The sequence below is a fragment of the Microchirus variegatus genome, assembly GCF_963457635.1.
Source record: "Microchirus variegatus genome assembly, chromosome: 10".
NCBI classification, from domain to species: Eukaryota; Metazoa; Chordata; class Actinopteri; order Pleuronectiformes; family Soleidae; genus Microchirus; species Microchirus variegatus.
Window position 1 is genome coordinate 23,382,079 of NC_139811.1, and position 22,018 is coordinate 23,404,096.

Below are 22,018 nucleotides of genomic sequence, written 5' to 3' on the forward strand. Positions count from 1 at the left end.
ACATGCCTCAGCTGTGAGAGGCCCTTCTCCCCTTGGCTGGCTGGCATCCCAGAGCAGAGGCAGAGAGAGACAGAGACGGAGGGTGAAGAGAAAGTTAAAGTGTAAAAAGTAGACTAGGCGGAGGCAAACAAGTGTTGGAGAAAGTTGTCTTGAAGATTGAGAAAAGCACCCGGGCTTGAGTTTGTGATAATTTTGGCTGGGGTTGTTTTTTCACTCGCGTATTCTGTAGTTAGTGTGCAAGTGGTTTGTATTTGGAGTTGACAGCCATGGCGGATACAGGTGTCAAGAAGGAGCACTCAGCTCTGGCAGAGGTGTCTTATGATGATGATGACGAGGTCGCTCTGGTGGCCGCTGCCACTGAGCCGGCTGTGGATGATGAGTACCCTGATGATGATGCTGCCCAGGTGCAGGCCACTGGCAAGAGTGAAGCCCAGATGAACGGGGTCATGGTTCTCTCTCTGTTAGACAAGATTATCGGGGTGGTAGACCAGATCCAGCAGACCCAGCATGGCCTTGAGGCCCGGCAGGAAGCCATGGAGAAGTCCGTGTCAACCATCCAAGGGGAGCTGTCCAAGTTGACCAAGAACCACGTTGGCACCACCAATAGTGTCAATAAAATGCTGGAGAAGGTACGCAAAGTCAGTGTCAATGTCAAGATGGTGCGCAGCAACCTGGAGAAGCAGGCAGGCCAGATCAAGAAGCTGGAGAGCAACGAGACCGAACTGCTCAAGAGGCGCAACTTCAAAGTCCTCATCTACCAGGTATGTGTGCATGTGAGCCTGTTTTTAAATATAATTCTCATCATATAATAGCAAGTAATATTTATTTGATGATGATTACATGTGACATTCATTTTAAAAAAATCACTTCAGTCACATTCACAGTACAAGTGCATTTCCCAGACCATCAGTGCAAACTTTTGACATCGCTCTGGCATATTTTGACCCTGTCTTGTGCAGTAACCCTAATCCTTTATGCATTTGAGCAGCAGCATTATACAGAAAAACAGTTTATGTGCATTAATCAATGCATTTTAATCAACAGCAGCACAAACTGCAGCCTCCAAAGTGACCATTACATTGAGTCAGCACAGTCTGAATACTGTAACTGTCATGGATGTAGGATTTATTGTGTTTGTATGAACATATAGGTGTAACTAACACACTGCCGCCTCTCTGTGGTTTCCATGACATAACTGTCCGAATCACTTTTTCCTGAAGTGTTTTGGGTTATATCAGACACTGCGGCTCTGTTCAGAAAAGGAAAACAGAGGCGAACATTTTCCTTCTCTCACCAGAGAACCGGAATACCAGAGGCTTCCATGGAAAAATAAAGGCAGGTAGTGAGTGACCTCTCCCACTGCACAGGACAACTTACATGAGTACCCAGTGATACTAAAGAAAGACTCGTCGGTGTTAATAAAAATATAACCCCAATAAATACTGGCATTGGAGGCCACTTGAGACACAACCAACGCCCCATGAACCTTCGAGTGCTCAGAGGACAGATAGTTGGCAGGCGGCAGCAATGTAAGATGAAGATTTTAGTTTTATTATGAAGACTTCTCAGAAATCAGACACACTTTATATCCACGCGTCAATTTGAATAAGAAGAGAAAGTGTTCACTTTGGTGCATTTTACGAAGAAAGGAGAGACTTCAAGATACAGTTTGGTCAATGAACGCCTTTGGATTCACTTGAGAGGTTTAAGTACCGCTGTGCATTTGAGACTTGTCAAGCAACCCTTTTTTTAGCAGGACGTGCTGTCATGTCTGGCTGGTGCAACTCCCAACATGCAGAAGCAACTGTGTTTTATTCGATTTGATATGTGAAAAAGGTTCACATGTGCCATGATCTGGAATTTTGCAAAACTACCACACAATGGGGAAAAAATAGTCACAGTTTGCTCATCGTAATTGCAGCAGGTGGAGAAGAACTGTGTTGGGGAGCTTTAAACTGCAGAGATATTTTTTCCTGTAGAGGGCCGCATTGAACCTATCAGTGTGCAGTTTGCCAGAAATTATTAGAAGACAAAGAGTGAAGATTTTCCTTGAAAACATTACTGGCCAAAGAATCAGAGAGTTGCGGGCCTTGCGTGAGTAGAGCTTACTTCAGAGTCTTTATTGGCAGGCACAGACATTTTCACATCCCCCTCCTGGGATGTTTGGTGTGGGAGCAGGTTACACTATCGGCATCTTGCAGAAATCCAATCATAGACACGTACCATGACCTTAATAAATTACCGCTTAAAGCAGGTTCCTCCTGCTGTTTGTGTCTTTTCAAACTTTTCAACTCGAATTCAGCGTATGATGGACACTGTTTCAGGTATCAACAGCATTTGCAGAAGTGGACTTGTTTCAAGATCTTCTTTACATCTTAACGTCCAGTGTGTAACATTTAGGAGGTTTTCTCGCCCAACGCTGAATATGCTAAAAATAAGTACGTTTGGTATATTATATATTAAATTAGTATGGTTTGGTTCTCGTAGCCTTTTTTAAGTTAAAGGCCTTGCTTTACAGAAGCCGCCATCTTGTGTCACCATCTTTTTACAAGTTAGGACAAATATCATGTGACCAAATACACACACACACACACACAAATGTGACATTATTTATTATCGATATGTATTAGTTGGTGTTGTGATTAACTATCTTAACTATCTTACTCATGTCCTCCATTTTCACAGCAAAACAATATATAACATCCCTATTCTCATTTTCTGATGGATTCAAAGTAGATTTAAATCCGAGCTGCACAAACAGCACCCTCTGCTGGACCACTCGGTAATTACATCAGGCAGTCTGACGCTCTTGTTGGCTGTATATTTTGAACTCCAGCGTTAAACGTTGGAATTTCAAATACAAAGTGACAACCCTATCCCAAAATGGACAAACGTAGTGCACTTGGCAGAGGATGTCACCAATAGTTCTTATACATCAGATCTCTAACATTTGTATTCAGTTTCTAATTCATCTCGCGTTTCCACTCGCACAGAACAGGTGTAAACCACTTCCTGGCTGTAGTATTACAGCTGAAATGCTCTTATCTCTCAGTCACCGTCACAGTTACAGAGCAGTCTGGAGAGCTGTATAGCTCCAGTGCTGCAGTGGCTTTTTTGGGCTCCCACAGTCTATATTTACAGCCAGACAATGGCCGCACAGTGTCCGGTTTAATTGACTGACAGATATTGGCCGTTGAGTTATTGGCAGCACTGCAAATCAGCACTCAGTCGGGTTAAACCACTTTCTTCTGTGTGTGTGTTAAAAGGTTAAAATGGAATGATTCTAAAAAAGAGATTCAGGTTAAGGATGATATCAGGGTTTCGGGGTAGGCATCTAGAGGTTAAAGGTCGACGACAGCACACAGAGAGACAGAAACTGTCATATTATTACTCCTGCTGTGTAGAGCCATGCTTTGCTACACCTGGCTTTAACTGCAGGTTCTGCCTCTGTGCTCTGAGAATAGCCGCATATACATAGATACTGGATTTCTCGTTGGAAAGACTTTGACAGTGATGCTTTATAATTAAACCTACGACGATGTTGACCGACGGGATCCCCCCGGCAACAGCAGGGTGTGGATCTGAAGACGTTATCAGCATGGGTGTGGGAAGTATTCATAACCTTTACTTGAGTAAAAGTGGGCAATGCCACAGTCTAGAAATAATCCTTGTGTCCCGTGTAGCTGCAAGAAAACCCCTGCAACAAATGATCAATGAATACAACATTTTAATCATTGATTTTTTAGCTTTTTCTGGTTTTTTTGCACCGTTGCCACAGTAAATTGGTCATAATGTCCTCAAATCATCTTTTAAGAAACATAATCAACAGATTCCTCAGTTATTAAAATGACTATCAGCTGCAGCTGGGACTTAAACCTCTACTTTAATTATAGCGCTGCCAATTATAATTAGTAAAAGTACAACATTGCCCATTTCAGAATAATCTGTGTTATCAAATACTGAGGGGAAATGCAACAATATTTTTCTCAAAATGCATAAGCTGCATTTCACCATAATGACACAGACCTCAGTGTGTTTGGATATGACTGAAACAATGGTTTCACTGTGGTTTTCTCCTGAATCAACCTCATTGTGATCCCACCTCATTTTTGTGGGAGCAGTTGAGGATTTGAAAAGCGTGCGATACGAGTCCTCCAGGGCTGGGTGGTGTCTCTGGAGCTGCGATATTTTAAATGAACACGCCACTGACTGTGAGTGTTGACTCTGCAATCACTCCCTCTTTCTGTTCCCTCCTGAGTTCCAGGTCATATCCTGCTCCTTTTACTGAGCAATTGTCTTTTCCACAGAACCATTCTTAATCATTCTGATTGTGTGGGAAATGATTCCTCTCATTTAGTCTCACACTGACGGACTGTTTTAGCTGAGCCTTTTAACTCATTTCCTGTTGCCGTGTTTGAACCTTAATGGAGACTGTTAACAGAAATGCTGTGGCTTTTATGTTGCTTGATGGTGGTAATATAATCATCTGTGGCTCAGTGTTACAGTGAGGATATTATGCTTGTTTTTCTTGACACGTTAACAAATTTGAGCATTTTGATTACAAGTTACTTATTTTCATTATTTTCTTCACGTAATCAATTAAAGGTGCCATATGTAAGAATGTGGCCAAAAACGGTTACTACATTCAAATTCAAAATACCGAGGTCTTTAAGTTTTCCTTTTTCTGACGTAACTGGCAACCCATGGTTGCTCGACAGCTGAGACTTTACTGACTGCAATGATTGGTAGACGGCGGTAGGTGGCGCCACATGCCAAAACATGATTTCAAAACATAAAACATGATTTGCAGTCCGCAAAATATTTTTTTTAATGCAAATATTTTGTCTGTACTGTTGTTGTTGGTGAGTTCAGTTTGTTATATGAACATTATTCCTGAGTCTCTGTGACATATTAGGAGGATTTTATGGCCAGTTGCTTTAGATTTATTACATAATGCACCTTTAAGTAATCAAATTCAACCTAATTGAACCAAATTAATTGATTAATTACTAAGAAATATTTATGTTCCCATGGCCCAAGGAGGTTTTTTCCATCAGAGATTTTCAAATTAAAGGATAATACGTTAAATAATTTTGTGTTTATCAATCCAGGAATGAGCAACCTCAACCAAAGTAGGAAAAGTGTGTGTGCATTAATTGTCAGACATTAATAATATGTTGTAGTAATTGCTCAACACAGCAACGAAAAAGGCAAAACGGATTTAATTTTAGTATGAAGAACTGCAAACTGCACTCAATTAGTTGATCTGCAAAAAGGTTAACCCTTTTTGTCAAATTTTTAATTATTTCAGCTTTTAAAAGAAGATAATGTGCAGCTTTTTTCATGTCTCTTTCGATTTTATTTGATGTATTTGATGAGATCAGAATTCAAAATAGACACAATAATTATTAGTCATAGTGAATTTTAACCCACTATCATTATTACACACCAGTAGTTAAGCCGGAGCAGCACTTCATGCCTTGCTCAGAGGCACCCCAGCCCTTGGCCCCTCCCAGTATTGGACAGTGACCTCATGGTTATGAGCCCAAATCAACGGTCTGCCAAAAATGTTGAAATATTTCATTGTTTTATACCATGGGTGAGACATGAGTGAATTTTTAATCTGCAGATTATTCAGTGTATAAGTAAACACATCTCATAATCTGTAATTAGGGTAACACGGGGTCGGTTTTCTTTTCATAATTTAATCTCACATGCGTTAAGCTGAGCCTAAGCCATAAGAACTAAAGGTCACGTGTGTTTCCTCTTGCACATTATCAGTTTGACTATGTAAATGAGTCCAGTTTGCTGTGTGTGATAGCGTGAGACAGTGCTGTTCTGTGTCTGGAGTCAGCGTGTTTGGCGTCAGTTCAAGGGCAATAACATAGTCATGTGGTCAACTCTATCAGGGAGCTGTAAGACTTCTCACTTACACGTCTACTTATTCCACGCCGACTTCACAGACCTTCCACAGCTCAGGTTGCAGCCAACAACCAGCCGGCCTCGGCCCAGTTTGCTTTGGGAGCTAAAACCCAGACGGTGTTCTAACTCATGCACTTCCACTGCAGATGCAGTGAATCCACCACGCCTTGGCTTAATAATATCTGTTTCCAGACATAAATCAGATCTCAGCCTCATTACAGAGACGGATCACTCAGCTACACCCTCTGCAGTCAGGAGGAGTAACAAAACCGAGCAGCACCAGAAGCGCAGCACCAAATTAGTGTAGTGATTCATCCTGCTGGCATCTCTGTGCCCTTTTTTTTCTGCAAACATGCCCACTTGTTCCTCCCCTCTTCTCAGTTTCTCCTCACCCTGTCGCTGCCACTGTCCTACAATCCATAACTAAGACCACAGCTCACTCAGTATTTGCTACAGTGCTTGTACAGTAACCGTGTCTCCTCGGAGTCTTTCTCCGCGGCCGCACTCCTCTTTCACCTGGTGACTGGAAAGCTATCTGGGAAGCTCCACATTTCACTATTGCGTGTCAGCTGCTATGTCGAGCCAGCACTGTTCAGTAATGTGTTTAGAGTCCTGTAGTCTTGTCCGTGATGGTATAACTTCTATGATCATAAAGAGCTTTGGAAGAATATAGTCCATACTGACGTGTACTTGTATATATTATATTATTATTATTATATGTTAGGCTAATTTAAATTATGAAGGTACCGACCCTGAAGTTTGTACGGAGCCCTCGAAGTGGCATGAGGAAAAAAAGTTGAGATCTTGAGTTTCAAAGTAGAGATCTAGAGCTTCCAAAAAAATAAGAAAAAGAAAAAAAAATTTAAAAAATGGAAAGTCGAGATCTCGACTCTCTTACTTTTTTGTCTTTTTTTTTCTTTCTCTCATGTCACTTTGGGGCCTCCGTAAGTTTGTGATAAATGTCAGACAATCAAAGATTCATTTGAAAATCTGAAAGTAGTTGATTGTGGTTTTTAACCCTTTAACACCTAAGCCTCAAAATGTCCATCTGGACTCTCTTTTTTTGGCCTTATTTTAACCATAAAATACTTTTGCCCATTTTTCCAGAATAACTTTCAATATCTGGCAGTTATTTACAATTTACAGCATGTTACTGCATGGTTTTAAAAGTTTAAAATTAAGAAAAACAACAAGGTTCATTTAGAAAAACACTGTAGTTGTACATGAACACCAGATTTTTTCAAATGTGAAATTTGAACAGTATACAACATAGTTAAAAAATGGAAACTTTCGTTTTTCCCTCTTTTTTCCTGTCTGGTGACAAAGACGCTGATTCACCGGCAACAGCATCTATTAAATTACTGCAATAATTATGCACACGTTGGCTTTGACGTGCAACTTCTCTGCTTTCAGAAACCGTTGGATTTTTTTCTAATAGCACAGATGTTGTGTAATTACAGTAATGCAAACGTGGTGTCGTCTGCGATACGCTCGCTGTTAAAGGGTGAACTTGTTCATGTGCAGAAAATGGTTAAACGGTAAGTGTGATACCATGTGTTTGTTATATAATCAACCTTTGTGATATTATTCCTTTAACATTTCAATTTTAATTCCCCCTGCGTGTATCCCTCGCTTTTGTTTAAGCAGAATTCAGCTACATTGTTTTTCATACAGAGAACACGGATTGAGTATTTTTGTATATTTTAGAAAAATCTGAACCATTGTCCTCGCTTTTAAACCCCCTTCTTTCATTTCACATGTACAGCTGCCAACATCCTCGACCATTCTTCACTTTACTGACTCTTTAGATAGATCTTTAAGCTGATATGCTGTTACAAAACTTTGCTTTTTCTCAGAATAGAACAAGCATTTTTGAAGAGGTCAGACAGGGTTTGGCAAAACTGGACCGTGTCTTTTTATAAAGGCGACACTTACAGATTCAGCACTTTCCCTCATCGCCCTGCGTTTCCAAATCCAGTCTCCAACACTCTGTGGCGTTGCGTGCCATGTATGTCTGACATATAGGATGTGGATTGTGTGGTGTATGGAGCTTGCACAGCTGAAAGAAGATCCCTGCAGTTTTAACACGTGGCAACACTGCACATGTTAAAGTTAACAGCATTGAATATTAGCAGATCTTTAATGTTTGTATTTCTTTGGTGCTGCGAAACTCCAGATTTGACAAAAATGAACTGATAACTTTTTTTTCACATTGGACATATAACATATATTCATAATATTCACAACTGCCTCGCTTAAGTGTCCCAGTAAGATATGACAGTGAGACAACCATGTCACCCAAACTGAAGCTGCTACGAAATTCAGCCATACTCAATTTATTATTTATACCTGAGCTTGATCTACTGTGTGCCACAAAAAAATGTCATGGGAAAAATATTTATACATAATATGTATAAATATTTTTTGTGCAGACATTTTTTGTGCAATATGTATCTTTTGCAACAGTGTTGTTGTACCTATAGGACTTTCAGGATACACAACCCAGACTTGGACAAGTGTATTAATTTCATTCGGACTTGACGGGCTTTTCCTGTATATGCTATATTAAAAGTACCGATTTTTTAACTCATTTCCTCTGTTGCTGCCTTCCCCTGCATTCCCTTTAATACATCATGCATGTGGTTGGTGAGGACCAAAGCTCCTCCCACTGAACACAGAATATAGAGCGTATTTAACTGAGCATATGCATTTGCTGACAGAAGCGTTCTTCTGCTTGTCCTCATAGGAGAACCCTTTTTGGCTGCAGGTAGAACCTTTTTTTTATAAAGGTTCCACCAAGAACCCTTTTAAAAGCCTTTATTCAGGAAATGGGTTTTAAAGTGTTCTCTGGATCAAAATGGTTCTTACTGGAACCATTAGTGTTACTAAGAACTCTTGAAAAACACTTTCTTCAGGAAAGGGGTTTTCAGAAGCAAATGGTTCCAGGTAGAACCTCAGCCCTTGTAGAAGAACCCTTTTAGAACCCTTATTTCTAAGAGTGTATTGTAGTGCTTTACGTGATACACGTAAATTTGATTTTACAGTTAAATGAGCTCTTTGAAATGGTGTAATTTGTGTTTAATGTTTTCCCCTGTTTTTTACCGATATGTCAGCTCTAAGCAGAGCACTTGAGTAAATTTTGGTCCAATGAGTGGCATTCATGGCCAATGGCTGTACCAATACAATGTTAGTGTTGTGCAAAAAAGAAAAAGGCACCCAAATTCGCATTGCTGCCAAAAACAAAACAGAGGAAGAGGAAATAAGTCAGTTCATCTGTGAGTGAATCCAATTTAACACATTCCCACTGGTCAAAAACATACTTAAACTAGTTTTTGACTCATCGTAATCAGACTCAAAACTCAGACTCGAACACTGGGATTCGTCACCCGAGTCCGAGTTATTCTCCTTGAAACTCCCTCTCCATGAAGACAATCCAAGTCACCCCAGTCACATTAAGGTATACCTTCTGGTTGCCTCTTGCTTAATCTCACACCACAGCTGCCTTCCCATCTCACTGAACATCCCCATCCCACACGAGCAGACAGGATCGACCAGCTGGAACACCGATCAGATCGCCCCCTCCATTTGAACGGTTGTAGTTTTCATGCAGGCTCTTGGCTGGCGAACAGCAATGTGTCCTCATTCCACATCACAACTCGGTGGAAGCTGCTGATTCTAAATAAATTGTTGACACTCCCTCCTATCTACGATATAACACTCGGCCAATTTTATCTCAATCGGTGCACTGTATTAAAGGAAACCACTATGTTGCTTTTGATTATAAATATACCAGGAGCATGCAGTGGAATGGCGTAGTGTCTCGTTTCATTGAGTCGTTCCGAACTGAGAAATCAGCAGTACTGACTTGACGTAGTACATGCATCTTACAAAATACTCTTTATGTGACTACATTTCCACATGTTAATTAGTTTTTGGGTGCATGAATGTGGAAATAAACTCAGAGACCTCTCTTAAGATAGTCTGTCAATATAGTTACAACAGGCAGTTAAAGGAGTGTCAATACTTTTCCGTTAAATATAACTTACTGTTATTTCTGTAACCTAACACATTGCGTGCAAATCTAGAGTTTGATCCTGCTGCTGCTGCTGCTCTTAGCACTGGCTGCTGGCTACTTACAGGCTCTGACAGATAGTGCGCCCCTCTGTGGGTCATGGCAGGTAGCATTCAGATTGGATTTTGCATGCACGTAAATGTTTAGGATGATTAATCTACAAATATTACAACTCTTAGTTAAGTTATAAGAACAAAAGGCAAAGTTAGAAGGTGAAATGTTTGGAAAAGAATCATTCTGGTTTGATGCTTTTGGCTGTGTTATGTTATGGCAGAGACACAAAGAATAAACCCAAATTAAATCATACATCTGTATGAAATAACCCCTCAAACAGTAACGTAAATAAGCAACATATAAAATAGATTTTATCCTCTTATTCAGCTACTTTAAAAGAAGAATTTCTTCAGTATACATAAATCATTTAAAGGGACACTGTGTAGTATGGGTTTATATAACCCGAAATCCACTTTTTTTATACATATTATGTGCTCCTGCATTGTCTAGTCGCTGTATAATAGTTTTTGTTTCATTTTCGTAGTGTTTCAAAAAGTCATGTAAAATAACATGGTCGCGGGTCGCTGTTGCATTGCCACGGGCCGCAGTTGCATTGCCACGACGCCATGTTTCTACGGGAGCCTGTAAGGACAAACCCGAGAGAACAAATCGAGCACCGAGACGAGGCTGAGAGCGGATCTTTTTACGCGTTTAGAATGAAGGACCACACGTATTTTACAGCGGATAAAGGAACACCAGTACCTGACCGTACGCCCGCACCACGGAGAAAGACGACGAGGACGACATTTGACTGGCTGAGGATACCGTAGCGCTCAGGGAAGGGAGGGGGTGAGCAGAGGAGCAGTTCGTTGTTGTAAATTTCCGCCTCTCCTCTAGATGTCACTATAAACTACTTACTTCACCTTTAAGTAAAATCTAATTTAAAAGCAATGTGTCAATCATGCACACTTGCAATAGAAGGTGCTGAACAGTAAAATAAAATAAAATGAGATGCAAAATACAGCAAGAAAACGAACAACAAAGTAGCACAAACTGTGCAAGTTGATTCAAGGCCCCGGTGTTGGGTTACAGCGAAAATATTTGCACTTCTGAACAAGAAAGGAGGCGAGAATAAAGGCTTGTGTCAGTTTTTCCACTGCATTTTTCAGACCCACACACACAAACAACAGCTGAATTCAGAACAAAGCAGAGCAGTGTTTGTGATTGGCCTCATGCCCTCCTCCTGAATACCTGCTGTTATTAACCACTGGCAGAGTATTCGTCTGAAGTAATTCAGAAGTTTTAATTCCCTAAAGCTGGGCCCAATTCATGGCCTCACTTCACCTAACCACACATCACATTATATAATTAGTATTTTTCACTGATAATAATGGCAATTTTATAAATACATTAATAGTTGTGCACCTGTCTTACGAACACATGATTGGATAATTGTATGTGACCAGAATTTTAAACTTCTCCTTCCTTTCTGTAAATATCATTGTTAGAGAGGAAAAGGATGGTAACTGTGCATAATATTATTCCAGTGCTGTCACTTCACGCAGGGATGTAAAAGGAAAAGTAAATTTTTCTGTCATTGACCCGAGGATTCCTGTGGTGTCAGAGCTGTTGGATGAGGGAAGAGTGAGCGGTGGAAAAGGGCTTTTCCCTTTAGGGTCCTGTGTGCGAAATCACAAATCACTGTGACGGAGAAGCCAGGGAACTCCCTTCCTGTGGTGTGCACTTAACGTTATATTACCATGGCGGCTATTTGGTGTACAGACGGGCCTTCTCTCGCTGAATGAATCAGTCCATAGACTGCAGGAGTGGTTGGTAATATTTCCATCGCCCCCACTGGATACTTAAAGCTGCAGTAGGCGGGATTGCTAGAGAAGTAATTGATTGCAGAGTCTCATCCCCAAAATATTATACACTAAGGGTGAATTCCAATTCCTTGCTTAACCTCAATCTTAACCCTCAATCTCAAAAATGTGCGCTCCCTCTAGTGCAAGTGCTGTCCCGATTCTCAGAAAAATTAAGTTGAGGGGCAAGTTTAAGGGCTGTATCGCCCTCAATATTGAGATTTTCTGAGACCACCCTTGGAGTACGCTACAAATTAGTATTTTTTTATAAGTATTTTCTTTGTTAATAGAGATATAAAAATTATGAAAACCATTGTATTATCTTAGTTTAGGCCCATATTATGGATTACTGACGTCATTGTTGCGTAACATTTATTTTTATTTTACGATCTTTTGTCAATGCTATCGTTTACTTTTCAATAAGCCGTGGTGTGTGGTAACTGTCAGCTGAATATGTCCGTGGTTGTGGTATTTGTATGAGTATCATCTTATAACTAACTGACAACCTAATAACTTGACTGACAAAACGGATCGTATTAAATAATTGTGACGTAAATGTGTTCTTCTTCTTCTTTTTTGGAGTTGACAGACTGGACGCAGCTTTTGCGTTATTCTGCCCCCCACAGTCTGAAGACGTATCTGCATTTAAGGGGTGTCCCATTTCTAAGTGACAAAATAACCCTCACCACTTGGTTTTGAGGGCCAGTTAAGATTAAGGGTTGAGCTTGAGGGTTAAGATAGGAATTGGAATTGGCCCTAACTCTTTTGAGTTCTCTTTGTTCTGATCCACTTTCACCAGGAAGGCAATGACAGACGCACACTGTAACGTCTCCATCTTTGACGTGTTCTCGATTGCTTATATATTGTCCAGCTCATAGACTAAAATGGACATCGTCTTCCAGTTGCTAAACAAACTCCCGTTGTGATGCGATTTAACTGGAACATGACAGTTTTTCAAACTGAAAATTCCCAGACGTCACCTGTTACCAGCTGTCAATCACACTGGTGTCCACTTATATGTACTAATTTACAAAATTGACATCATGTTCTCTTCGAGAAGACCTGTAACTGGCGATTGAGGCCAATAATTCATTTTCACATAGACTTCCAGAGTTCTTTTTTGCAACCAGTAGAGCTGAGGATGCTCTACTGCCCTCTCTGTCACTGAACTGCTCTGTGACTGATCAAAGTCTCTTATCTCAAAATAGAGCCAGTATAGATGTAGAAATCAAGTTGTCTCTCAGAAATTATGGAATTATTTATGAATAACTCCATGAACATGGAGCTTTAAGCTTGTGTCCAGCAGAGCAGATTGTTTCAAAAGGTATAACAGGGCTTCGGAAACAGATTTTGCACCAGTCTTAGCCAGCAGGCAGCCATATACAGTCGTCTGTGAATTGTTTGGGAGGAATCAATATCACTGTAATTACCAGAGTACATTAGCGTCCTTATTTTAGCCTGCAACTCTGTGGGGTCTCTTTAAAGATGACAGCATCATGATTCAGGCCTGTACAGGGCTCGAACATGCAAACCTTCACCTTCATTTCATTCCAATCTCTCATGTTGGCCTTGCCCTGTCCTGAGCTGCAGAGAGCGGACACGATGCGACAGCTGCTCCTGTGACTCACCCGGAGAACCTTTCATCACGATGCCTCAGAGGGGACGGTGCATGCCTCGTCTGCGTGTGTGAAGGTGGGCCGGACCGGGACTGTGAACGTTACTGCACAGGGATTTATTATCCAAACAAATACTCAACCTTTTTACTGCTGCCAGCATCAGTTATGTTTGGAATAATCTGTAAAAAAAAAGACTATTCTAAATTTGTATTCATATTGTACTATCACTGTTCACTATTCACAATAATATGAGACATGTTTATGTTTGAATAGAAACAAATAGATACATATTTTAAAGCAATAGATATTTATTGTTGAGATTTAATGTCTTAACAAAATCACCTTATTCTCAAGAATGATGAAAAATAGATAGATAATATTTGCATGCCCATTAGATTGTGCAATCAGAAATTACATTTCAAATGTACTCTTTAACCTGCCTTGATGGAGATAATCACTAACACTAGTGATATGTCTACTAGAAACTACAGTATATACGTGAGTAACAGGAGAGACAGACACTGTGATATAAGGGGCCAAAAGCCATCTTTCATCACCTGAGGCCACACTCTTATCTAAAGAGAGTCATATCTGCTCTTTTTAATGGTCACCAGCTCCACTGACAGATCTACAGATATCACGTGTTGCATATGAATTAATATTTTAAGGGCTTGTGTAAAGTATCCAAAGGGCCTTACAGTAACAGAATTTGAATATAATATTTATGATGATTAAAAGGTGCATTATGTAATAAATCTAAAGCAACTGGCCATAAAATCCTCCTAATATGTCACAGAGACTCAGGAATAATGTTCATATAACAAACTGAACTCACCAACAACAACAGTACAGCCAAAATATTTACATTAAAAAAAGTATTTTGCAGACTGCAAATCTTTTGGCATGTGGCGCCACCTACCACCGTCTACCAATCATTGCAGTCAATAGAGTCTCAGCTGCCGAGCAACCAGGGGTTGACAGTTACGTCTGAGCTACAATAGCGGAGAAAACGAAACCTAACTATTTGGAATTTTAGTGTAGTAACCGTTTTTGGCCACATTCTTACATATGGCACCTTGAATTAATTTTTTATCAGCTGTAAATTAAATACTGTTGTGTTTTTGTTACCTTTAGAATCAGCATTTTATATTACAGTTCATATGAGGCAAGTCGCCCGAGTCCACTCGGAACTCAGAAAGGACAAATCACACACTTGGCTATGGAGTAAAACCCCTAAATACCACAACATCCTACACAGTGGTCCTTTAAATAAGTGTTTCCCAAACTTGTTATATTACATATGTACAACATTTCTGATTAAATTGGAACTATAAATCAGACATTTTCAAGATCTAAAATGTACATCTAACTTGTACCTCATACATGTAGCCGTGTACCAAAATGTGTCCTCATTGTGTCTCCTGAGACTTTTTTTTTAATTGCATCTGCTGTGTTGTTGTTCCTCCCTTCCCGAAAGACAGTTGGCGCAAATAGAACAAAGAGAGCGACAGAGAGACTCCCCACTAACTTTAGCCAGCTTCTCCATGAGGTATGATTCATGCCAGGGTGATTAGCAACAGACCTCCGTCTCAGTGAGGAGAAAACACACACACACACACACACACACACACACACACACACACACACACACACACACAGACAGACGGAGAGGGGAAGGTAACACAGGCACACTAATGGGCTTGCCATCTCCTTCCTTGGGTTTCTCTTAGTTTGTAATCAGGCAGAGAAACCCAAACATAATTTGACGATATGATCACAATTTCCGCAGACACAGACGACTGAGTCAAGTTTTAAGAATGTAAATCGCCAATTTGCCAAGAAAAAGCAACAACTCTATTTTTGGTTGTGGTTTCCATGAAAAGCCAAATAATGGATGACCTAAAACCACTCCACTTGCAGATATTGGTATTTGTGTATAACCAGAGGTGGAAAAAGTACTAAAATATTGTACTCGAGTAAAAGTACCAATACTTTGATGAAATATTACTCAAGTAGAAGTAAAAGTAGTCATCTGAAAATGTATTGAAAAATACTATACTAACTCTAGGCTGGAATATAGTTCATCATTTCTTTGTTTATATCACTGCTCAGTATCCAGGGATTTTGTATGAAAGGTATTCACAGTTTGGCTTCATGGAAAAAAACACTGTGTGTAGGGAAGGGTGCACACATGATGGTGCCCATACTCGCGTATGTTGCTTCACTTTCTACAGCAGCACAAGAGACTCGATTGTATACAGATGTATTTTTAAAGTGTAAGCGTTACGCGTTGACTTTCACTTTTAGCCGAGTGGCCAAATTTACCCCCCACAGATGAAAACAAGCTTTTGCCAGGGACACATGAGATCACAGGAACGGCTATTCACAGTGCACAGGATTTTTCATACACTTTTATATCACTGGGTGGGTATGCACGTGTTTACTGTTGTAGCTTAGATCGAAAAGGTCCGATGTGTAGGAGGATTTAGTGGCAGAAAACTGAGCATATTACTCTGAGTAAGAAGAACAGCCACATCCTCTCCATAGTTCCAGGATGTGCTTGGGCATTGTGCATTCACGCCATTAGATGTCACTGATCCGTACTCACTGGACTTGTAAAGTCTTTGTTATATTCCAGATCAAACCTGTGGAAAGATATTCTTGTTCAAATGAGTCATGTGCTCACTGACTCATAAATTACCCCCACATTATTGTTATTAATAAAGCACTGCCTTGCTTTCCTCTTATCTGCAGAGCAGGTGCAGTATCCAATCCAAGTTTAATTGTAATGCACTCGCAACAACTGGCGGCCTCATGTCCGTATATTGTTGTCAGCTGTTTATCCCGCTAAACTTCTCCGCCCACCTGAGACAACATGAGGAGGTGGTTGTCATGGTGACAGAGCGTTGTGTTTATCTGTTGCTATGTGGGAGGAGGGGAGGGTGCTGTGGGGTGGTGGTGGGTGTCACTCGGGCCTGAATGCTGCTGTGGCTATTGGCCAGAGAATGTTTGATGGAATCCAGCGAGAGGGAAAGGCCAGCCCAAAATAAACCTATACAGAGTGGGTTGACCAGAGCCGGACCATACACGGCACCAGATAAGGAGGCAATGTCCATTTTATAATCAGAACATATGGCAGGATGTGAAGTGGCTGGAGAATTTCGCCCCCTCTGATGTACTCTGACAGGTGTCAGATCAAGTCAGATATCAGGATCTTGTCATTTTTTATAAATACTGATGATTTAACATACAAACACTCTCATATTTTATTTATGATGGTAAAATTTGCACATAAAAGTCCGGGTTTGAATCCTAGTTCACTGCAGGTCATTTCCCTTCTCTTTCTACTAGCAAGTTCATGTCTGTCTTCACTGCAGCTGTCGAATACTTACAGCATACAAAATCTACCTATCATGTGAATCTACAATGCAATTAACCAGTAAAATCCTTTAAACCAGTGATTTTCAACCACTGTGCCGCGAGAGATCATCTGGTGTGCCGTGGGAAATTATCCAATTTTACTTAATATGTCGAAAAGAAAATGTGATTTAGTCACGTCATTTTGTAACATAACAGTTTGTGGTGTGCCTCGGGTTTGTAATCCATCTAAAAATGTGCACTGCCTCAAAAAAGTTGAAAAACTCTGCTTTAAATGTGTTAAATCACGCAGAATGATAATCTCCTTCGTTAGATTATACATCATATTTATGCAGGCTGAGCTGCAAGATGGTGACCTTGGTAAAGAAAGTCCCTTTCTTAAAAACAAACCATTTTTTAAAGCAATTATACACATACAAACATACTGACGGATAGAGTATTCAATTGCTGCCATTAAACTCCTAAATATTACATACTGGACCTTTAACTACATTATAAACCTTATTTTCCCAAACACCTACATTAACCATTATATGATTCGCCTTATTTCTGTAGCCATGTTCTGTACATGATAGATATGAAACAAATCAAATTAAATAAGTTTGGCTAAAATCTCTATGACCTCATGTTTTCAATATAGAGGAGGCTTCAGTCCATGTCTGTTATGTCATGGGAGGAGAGAGGAGGTGAAGTGGTGCATGCAGCCATAAAAAATGGAACCAGAAGTGATTTAATGTGATGTGACGGCGAGGCAGACGGAGAGAAGAGTGATTACACCTGAAATTAAATGAGATCCCGAGGATGCTCGTGGCAGAGGTGATGCATTAATTAAAGCTGTTGACGTGACGATGGTGATTGAACTGACAGGTTAGCGCTCGCTGGTAAACATGTTTGCTTTTACAACGTGCCCAATGAACATCTGCAGTGAACCAATATAAATACAAATGTATATTTTTGAATAGATGAAGGTATTTACATATATGATCTGGTGACACTTCAAGTATAAAAGTAGACAATTAACTAAACTAAATCCAAAGAGAAGCAGTGAGCTGTGACCATGCAGCAGAATTGGGCCATTAATCTCTAGGGTTGTCGCAAGGGGATCACATTATTTACATTAACATGCTTCAAACTATGTGGATATCTGGTATCCACACAGGGAGATCTGGTGCACTGCCAAACACCATGGAAATACACTGTAGTGTGCTGCTTGAACAAGTAAGGACATGGGAATGTGTCATGGAAATCCTATTAAAACATCGTTCAGATGTTTATCTGTAAAATAACATGTTCCCTTTTAACTTTTAGATTTGACAGAAAAGGGTCTTCAATTGTTAATAGAGCGTTGATATACAGATTTTACAGGAATGCGCTTGTATTTACATGTAATACATTCTTGGTTTTTGTTCCAGTATGACTGTAGAGCTGCAAATAATTTGAAATGTGTGTATTCATCCATGTTTAAGACTTGCCTTAATTGACACCACTAGATGGCACTGCACCACCTGAACATAAAGCTGTGAAGTCACACACTCGTATTCAATCTAATTTCTCAGCCAAAGGCCATCGACTTCTCTGTGTAACGCTGATAATTTCCATATGACATATGAAATTAAATGCCATGATTTACATGAATCGTACAGTGCTATCAGTGAACCATCATGTCTGCTAATTTTGTCGTAAATGTCACCAGTGAAAATGTTGCTGTGCTGTGTTGCAGTGCTGCTGTGACTCAACAGTCTTCTGTTTTTCTTATCTTAATTTGCAGGACCAAGTAAAGGCACCAAAGGCATCAAAAACCAAGACAGCGGAGACAGTTGTTGAAGGTAATGCAGTGGAAGGTCTTCAGCAGATACCTGAGGAGGGACAGGAAAGACCTCCTGTCAATCTCAATTCAGATGAGGAGGTGGAGATTGAGGAGATCATCGAAGAGTCTCGTACCAAGCGCCTCCAACGCTCCACCAAGCAGCAAGTGGACAACATAAAGAAAGCCTTTTCCAAAGAGAATATGGAGAAGACCAAACTTAAGACAAAGGAGAACTTGGAGAAGACCAAGCAGAGAACCCGTGAGAACCTGGAAAAGACGAGGCAAAAAACCAGAGACAATCTGGAGAAAACCAAACACAACCTGGAACAGAAGATTGGCAAACTTGGGACCCGCGTCACCCCCAACCAGGAGCGCAGGGCGAAGATGAAGAGCTCCAAAGACAAGGTGAGGAAGTCCCTAACCCCTGACCACACTGCCTATGCTCGCTCGAAGACCTCTGTGTACCGCGTGCCCCCCTTCACCTTCCACGTGAAGAAGATCCGAGAAGGGGAGGAGGAGGTTGTGCAGAACACAGAGATGGTGGAGGTGGCTGACACGGAGGGCCAACCAGAGGGAGAGGAGAACGGGCTTGGCGTGCACGTGGACGTGGAAGAAGGGGAGCTGGTGAATGTAGACAGCCCAGAGATGGAAGAGCTGTTGCAGGTGACCGAGGACTCTCAGCTGGTCATGGTGGAGCCAGATGGCCTTCAGAAGGCACAAAGGGAATGAGCATCCCAGCTCCGCAGAGAAAGTTTTGAAGATGAAGAAAGGAATGACGTCGTGATAAATGATTCTAAACACAAGGACACAATATTAGTCGTGGGGACTCTGTAGACATGATCACAATCCAAGTGATATCTGTTGTTTTCTGTTCTCTTTTTACTGTACCCAATATGGATGACTTTCATTTTTGCACCTTTTTGGCATATAAGTAAGATAAACATAACAAAAACAAAGCGAGCTTTTAAAACATGCTGCAGGCTGATAGCTTAGACACGTATGTTTAGAATATTTGTTGTTGGTTTGATTAATTGAGGGGCTACAGAAGTACAAAAATGTATAAATAGTCTGCTTATATTATAATATAAGATTTACACCAATCTGCCACAAAATTAAGAATGGTAGACATTGTTAATGCTGTGGCTGGTCAGTGTATTTTAGAATAACTCAAGGAAAATCATTTAAATCACATTACTAATGTTTCTGAATGAACTTGTTCTAACAGACCACATATATACACCCATGTGCCACAGCACTAAGGCACTAAAAGTGATGGTAACAGGAAGTTGGCAGGGTTTACACCAATCTACCAGAACAATAAAACTGGTAACCGGTTTCATTGTTTTGGATCAACTTGGTGTACTTGCGCTTGATGGTTTTAGTGACGCAGAGTGTAAAAATAACACATAGACAAACAAGGGTTAGGACTAATATGTAAGAAGGCAGGAGGAAAAATGAACATGCCTCTGATAATTCATAGTGCGTTAGGGCAAAAGTGCTTAAGTAGGGTTTACGCCTTATAGTAAAATGGGATGCTTGTTTGTTGTCAATGTTCTGTAATGTAAATTACAAATGTAAAGTACTGAAATGGATGTGTAAAGAAGCATGAATTATTCCCAAGTAAATGATGGAAGTTCAGAAACTATTGTGACAATCATTACAAACAACTGAGTTTTAATTTATACTATACTTCTGTATAGTATAATAGTATCTCTTATGATTCAAGGATGCTTTAAAGGCCCCTCATTTCAGCCGGAGCACAATGAGATACTAAAAGTTGACAATAACGAAAATGTGGATTGCAAACTTTGCTGTGATTTATTTTTGCCATGCATGCTTGAAAAGACTGTATTTATTCACTGCGTCATATATATATATATATATGTTTTTAAAGTTTAACAAAGCACACTCCTGCTCAAAGGAGAGGAAAAGAATTAATGGTGTCGCCATGGTTACAGCTCATCCTAGTACACTCTCACAACCCCATTAAAGGTAATTGCCGACAGAAGAATTTGGGTCTGAAGAGCAATATGACAGTTTAAAGACTGGTGTTTCAAATGTCATTCTAAATGCAGTTAGAGGCAGACAGCTCACTGTCAGGTAAGGTAAGATGACTGGCGTGGGACTTTAACAAATGTCAGAACACAGAAGCATCCTGCAATTTTGTGCACTTTCTTTGAAGTAAACAAGGAATGTCCACCATGATGGAAGGGAAAAAAACAGTGAGGAAAACAAATAAGGTTATTAATCTTGTAGAGAAGGTGTTGGTAGAGGATTAGAGGGAAGCTACCTGGACTGTACTAAAAAAAAAAAAAAAAAAAAAAAAAAGCAGCACTCAATCATTGCTGCTTTTGATGATGTAAAGCAAGGCCACAGATGGTGGATGTACATATAGAGGCTCCATTTTCTTGCCTAGAAGCTGCATGTGACCTTGATGCACTGGTGTAGACACACCGTAGCTCCACTGTGTGTCATGGAACACCATTAATATAATCAATAGGCTGGGGGATGCAATTAGGGAGAGTGCTCCTTCTGAGCACTGAGCAAGGTAGAGAGCTGTCAGAAGGACAGACGGAAAGGATGCCTGTGTGTGCGTGTGTGTGTGCGCGTGCGATTGTGAGGACTATGTGCATACCCTAAATTCAACAATGTCAACAATGAGTGAACATTTCACTGAGGATGCAAAGAAATCAGCCTATGACATCACACTGGCCTCTCATGTATATATATAAATACATGTATTATTGATTTCTTTCTTCTTTTTGACAAAAAACCTCAACACGTTGTCTTGCACATCAAACAGTGAAACACTTGTAAGATATCTGTCCCTTTAAAAAAAAAGTGTGTTTTTGCCAACATGTACATTTTTATAAGTTACTGGTTATTTTAAAATAAACTGAACCAGCCTGCTGCAATGTGATGTAGGTTATGCACAGTTAATATATGGAATAACATTTGTTTTTCTTTTAGGGAGATTAGTCAGTTAAAAGTGCTAAACATGATTGCAATAGGTAGCTATTATGCATTTACAGACATTTAGGTTTGTCTTTTCTGTTGTGTATAAGACCTAATGTTGCCTAATCACCTCAATGCGAATAAAAGCTTACTGAAAAACACATATTACTTTTTATTATTATTATTGTTGAATGGACCTTCATGTGCACTACTAACTACAGTACATGTGCTTACGTACAGAAGGAAGAGAAAGGTAAATAAGACATAGACCTGTGATTGGAGGGCAGTGAAGAACAGCCCTGGCGTTATTAAACTCCCGATGACGTCAGCACTGCCAGTAATTCAGATGACTTCCAGTCTGGCTGTTCTGTCGACGCGCTGGTCCGCCCGCCGGAGCGTGTCGCTGCGCGTG

The 22,018-nt window shown here is 40.3% G+C and overlaps 1 protein-coding gene across 1 annotated transcript; it reads left to right on the forward strand.

Annotated features, from left to right (window-relative positions):
* Window positions 1-20,982, forward strand: cavin1a (caveolae associated protein 1a). Its single transcript, XM_083897101.1, has 2 exons — window positions 1-761; window positions 18,613-20,982. Exons 1-2 carry the CDS (start codon window positions 267-269, stop codon window positions 19,378-19,380), a joined length of 1,263 nt encoding a protein of 420 aa, XP_083753227.1. The 5' UTR covers window positions 1-266; the 3' UTR covers window positions 19,381-20,982.
* Window positions 20,983-22,018: the final 1,036 nt, after the last annotated feature.

Excerpts from the sequence above, each read along its gene's own strand:
- cavin1a (XM_083897101.1), top strand. The coding sequence starts at position 267 with ATGGCGGATACAGGTGTCAAGAAGGAGCACTCAGCTCTGGCAGAGGTG. Across the intron at positions 762-18,612 it reads TCAAAGTCCTCATCTACCAG|GACCAAGTAAAGGCACCAAA; the intron begins GTATGTGTGCAT and ends CTTAATTTGCAG.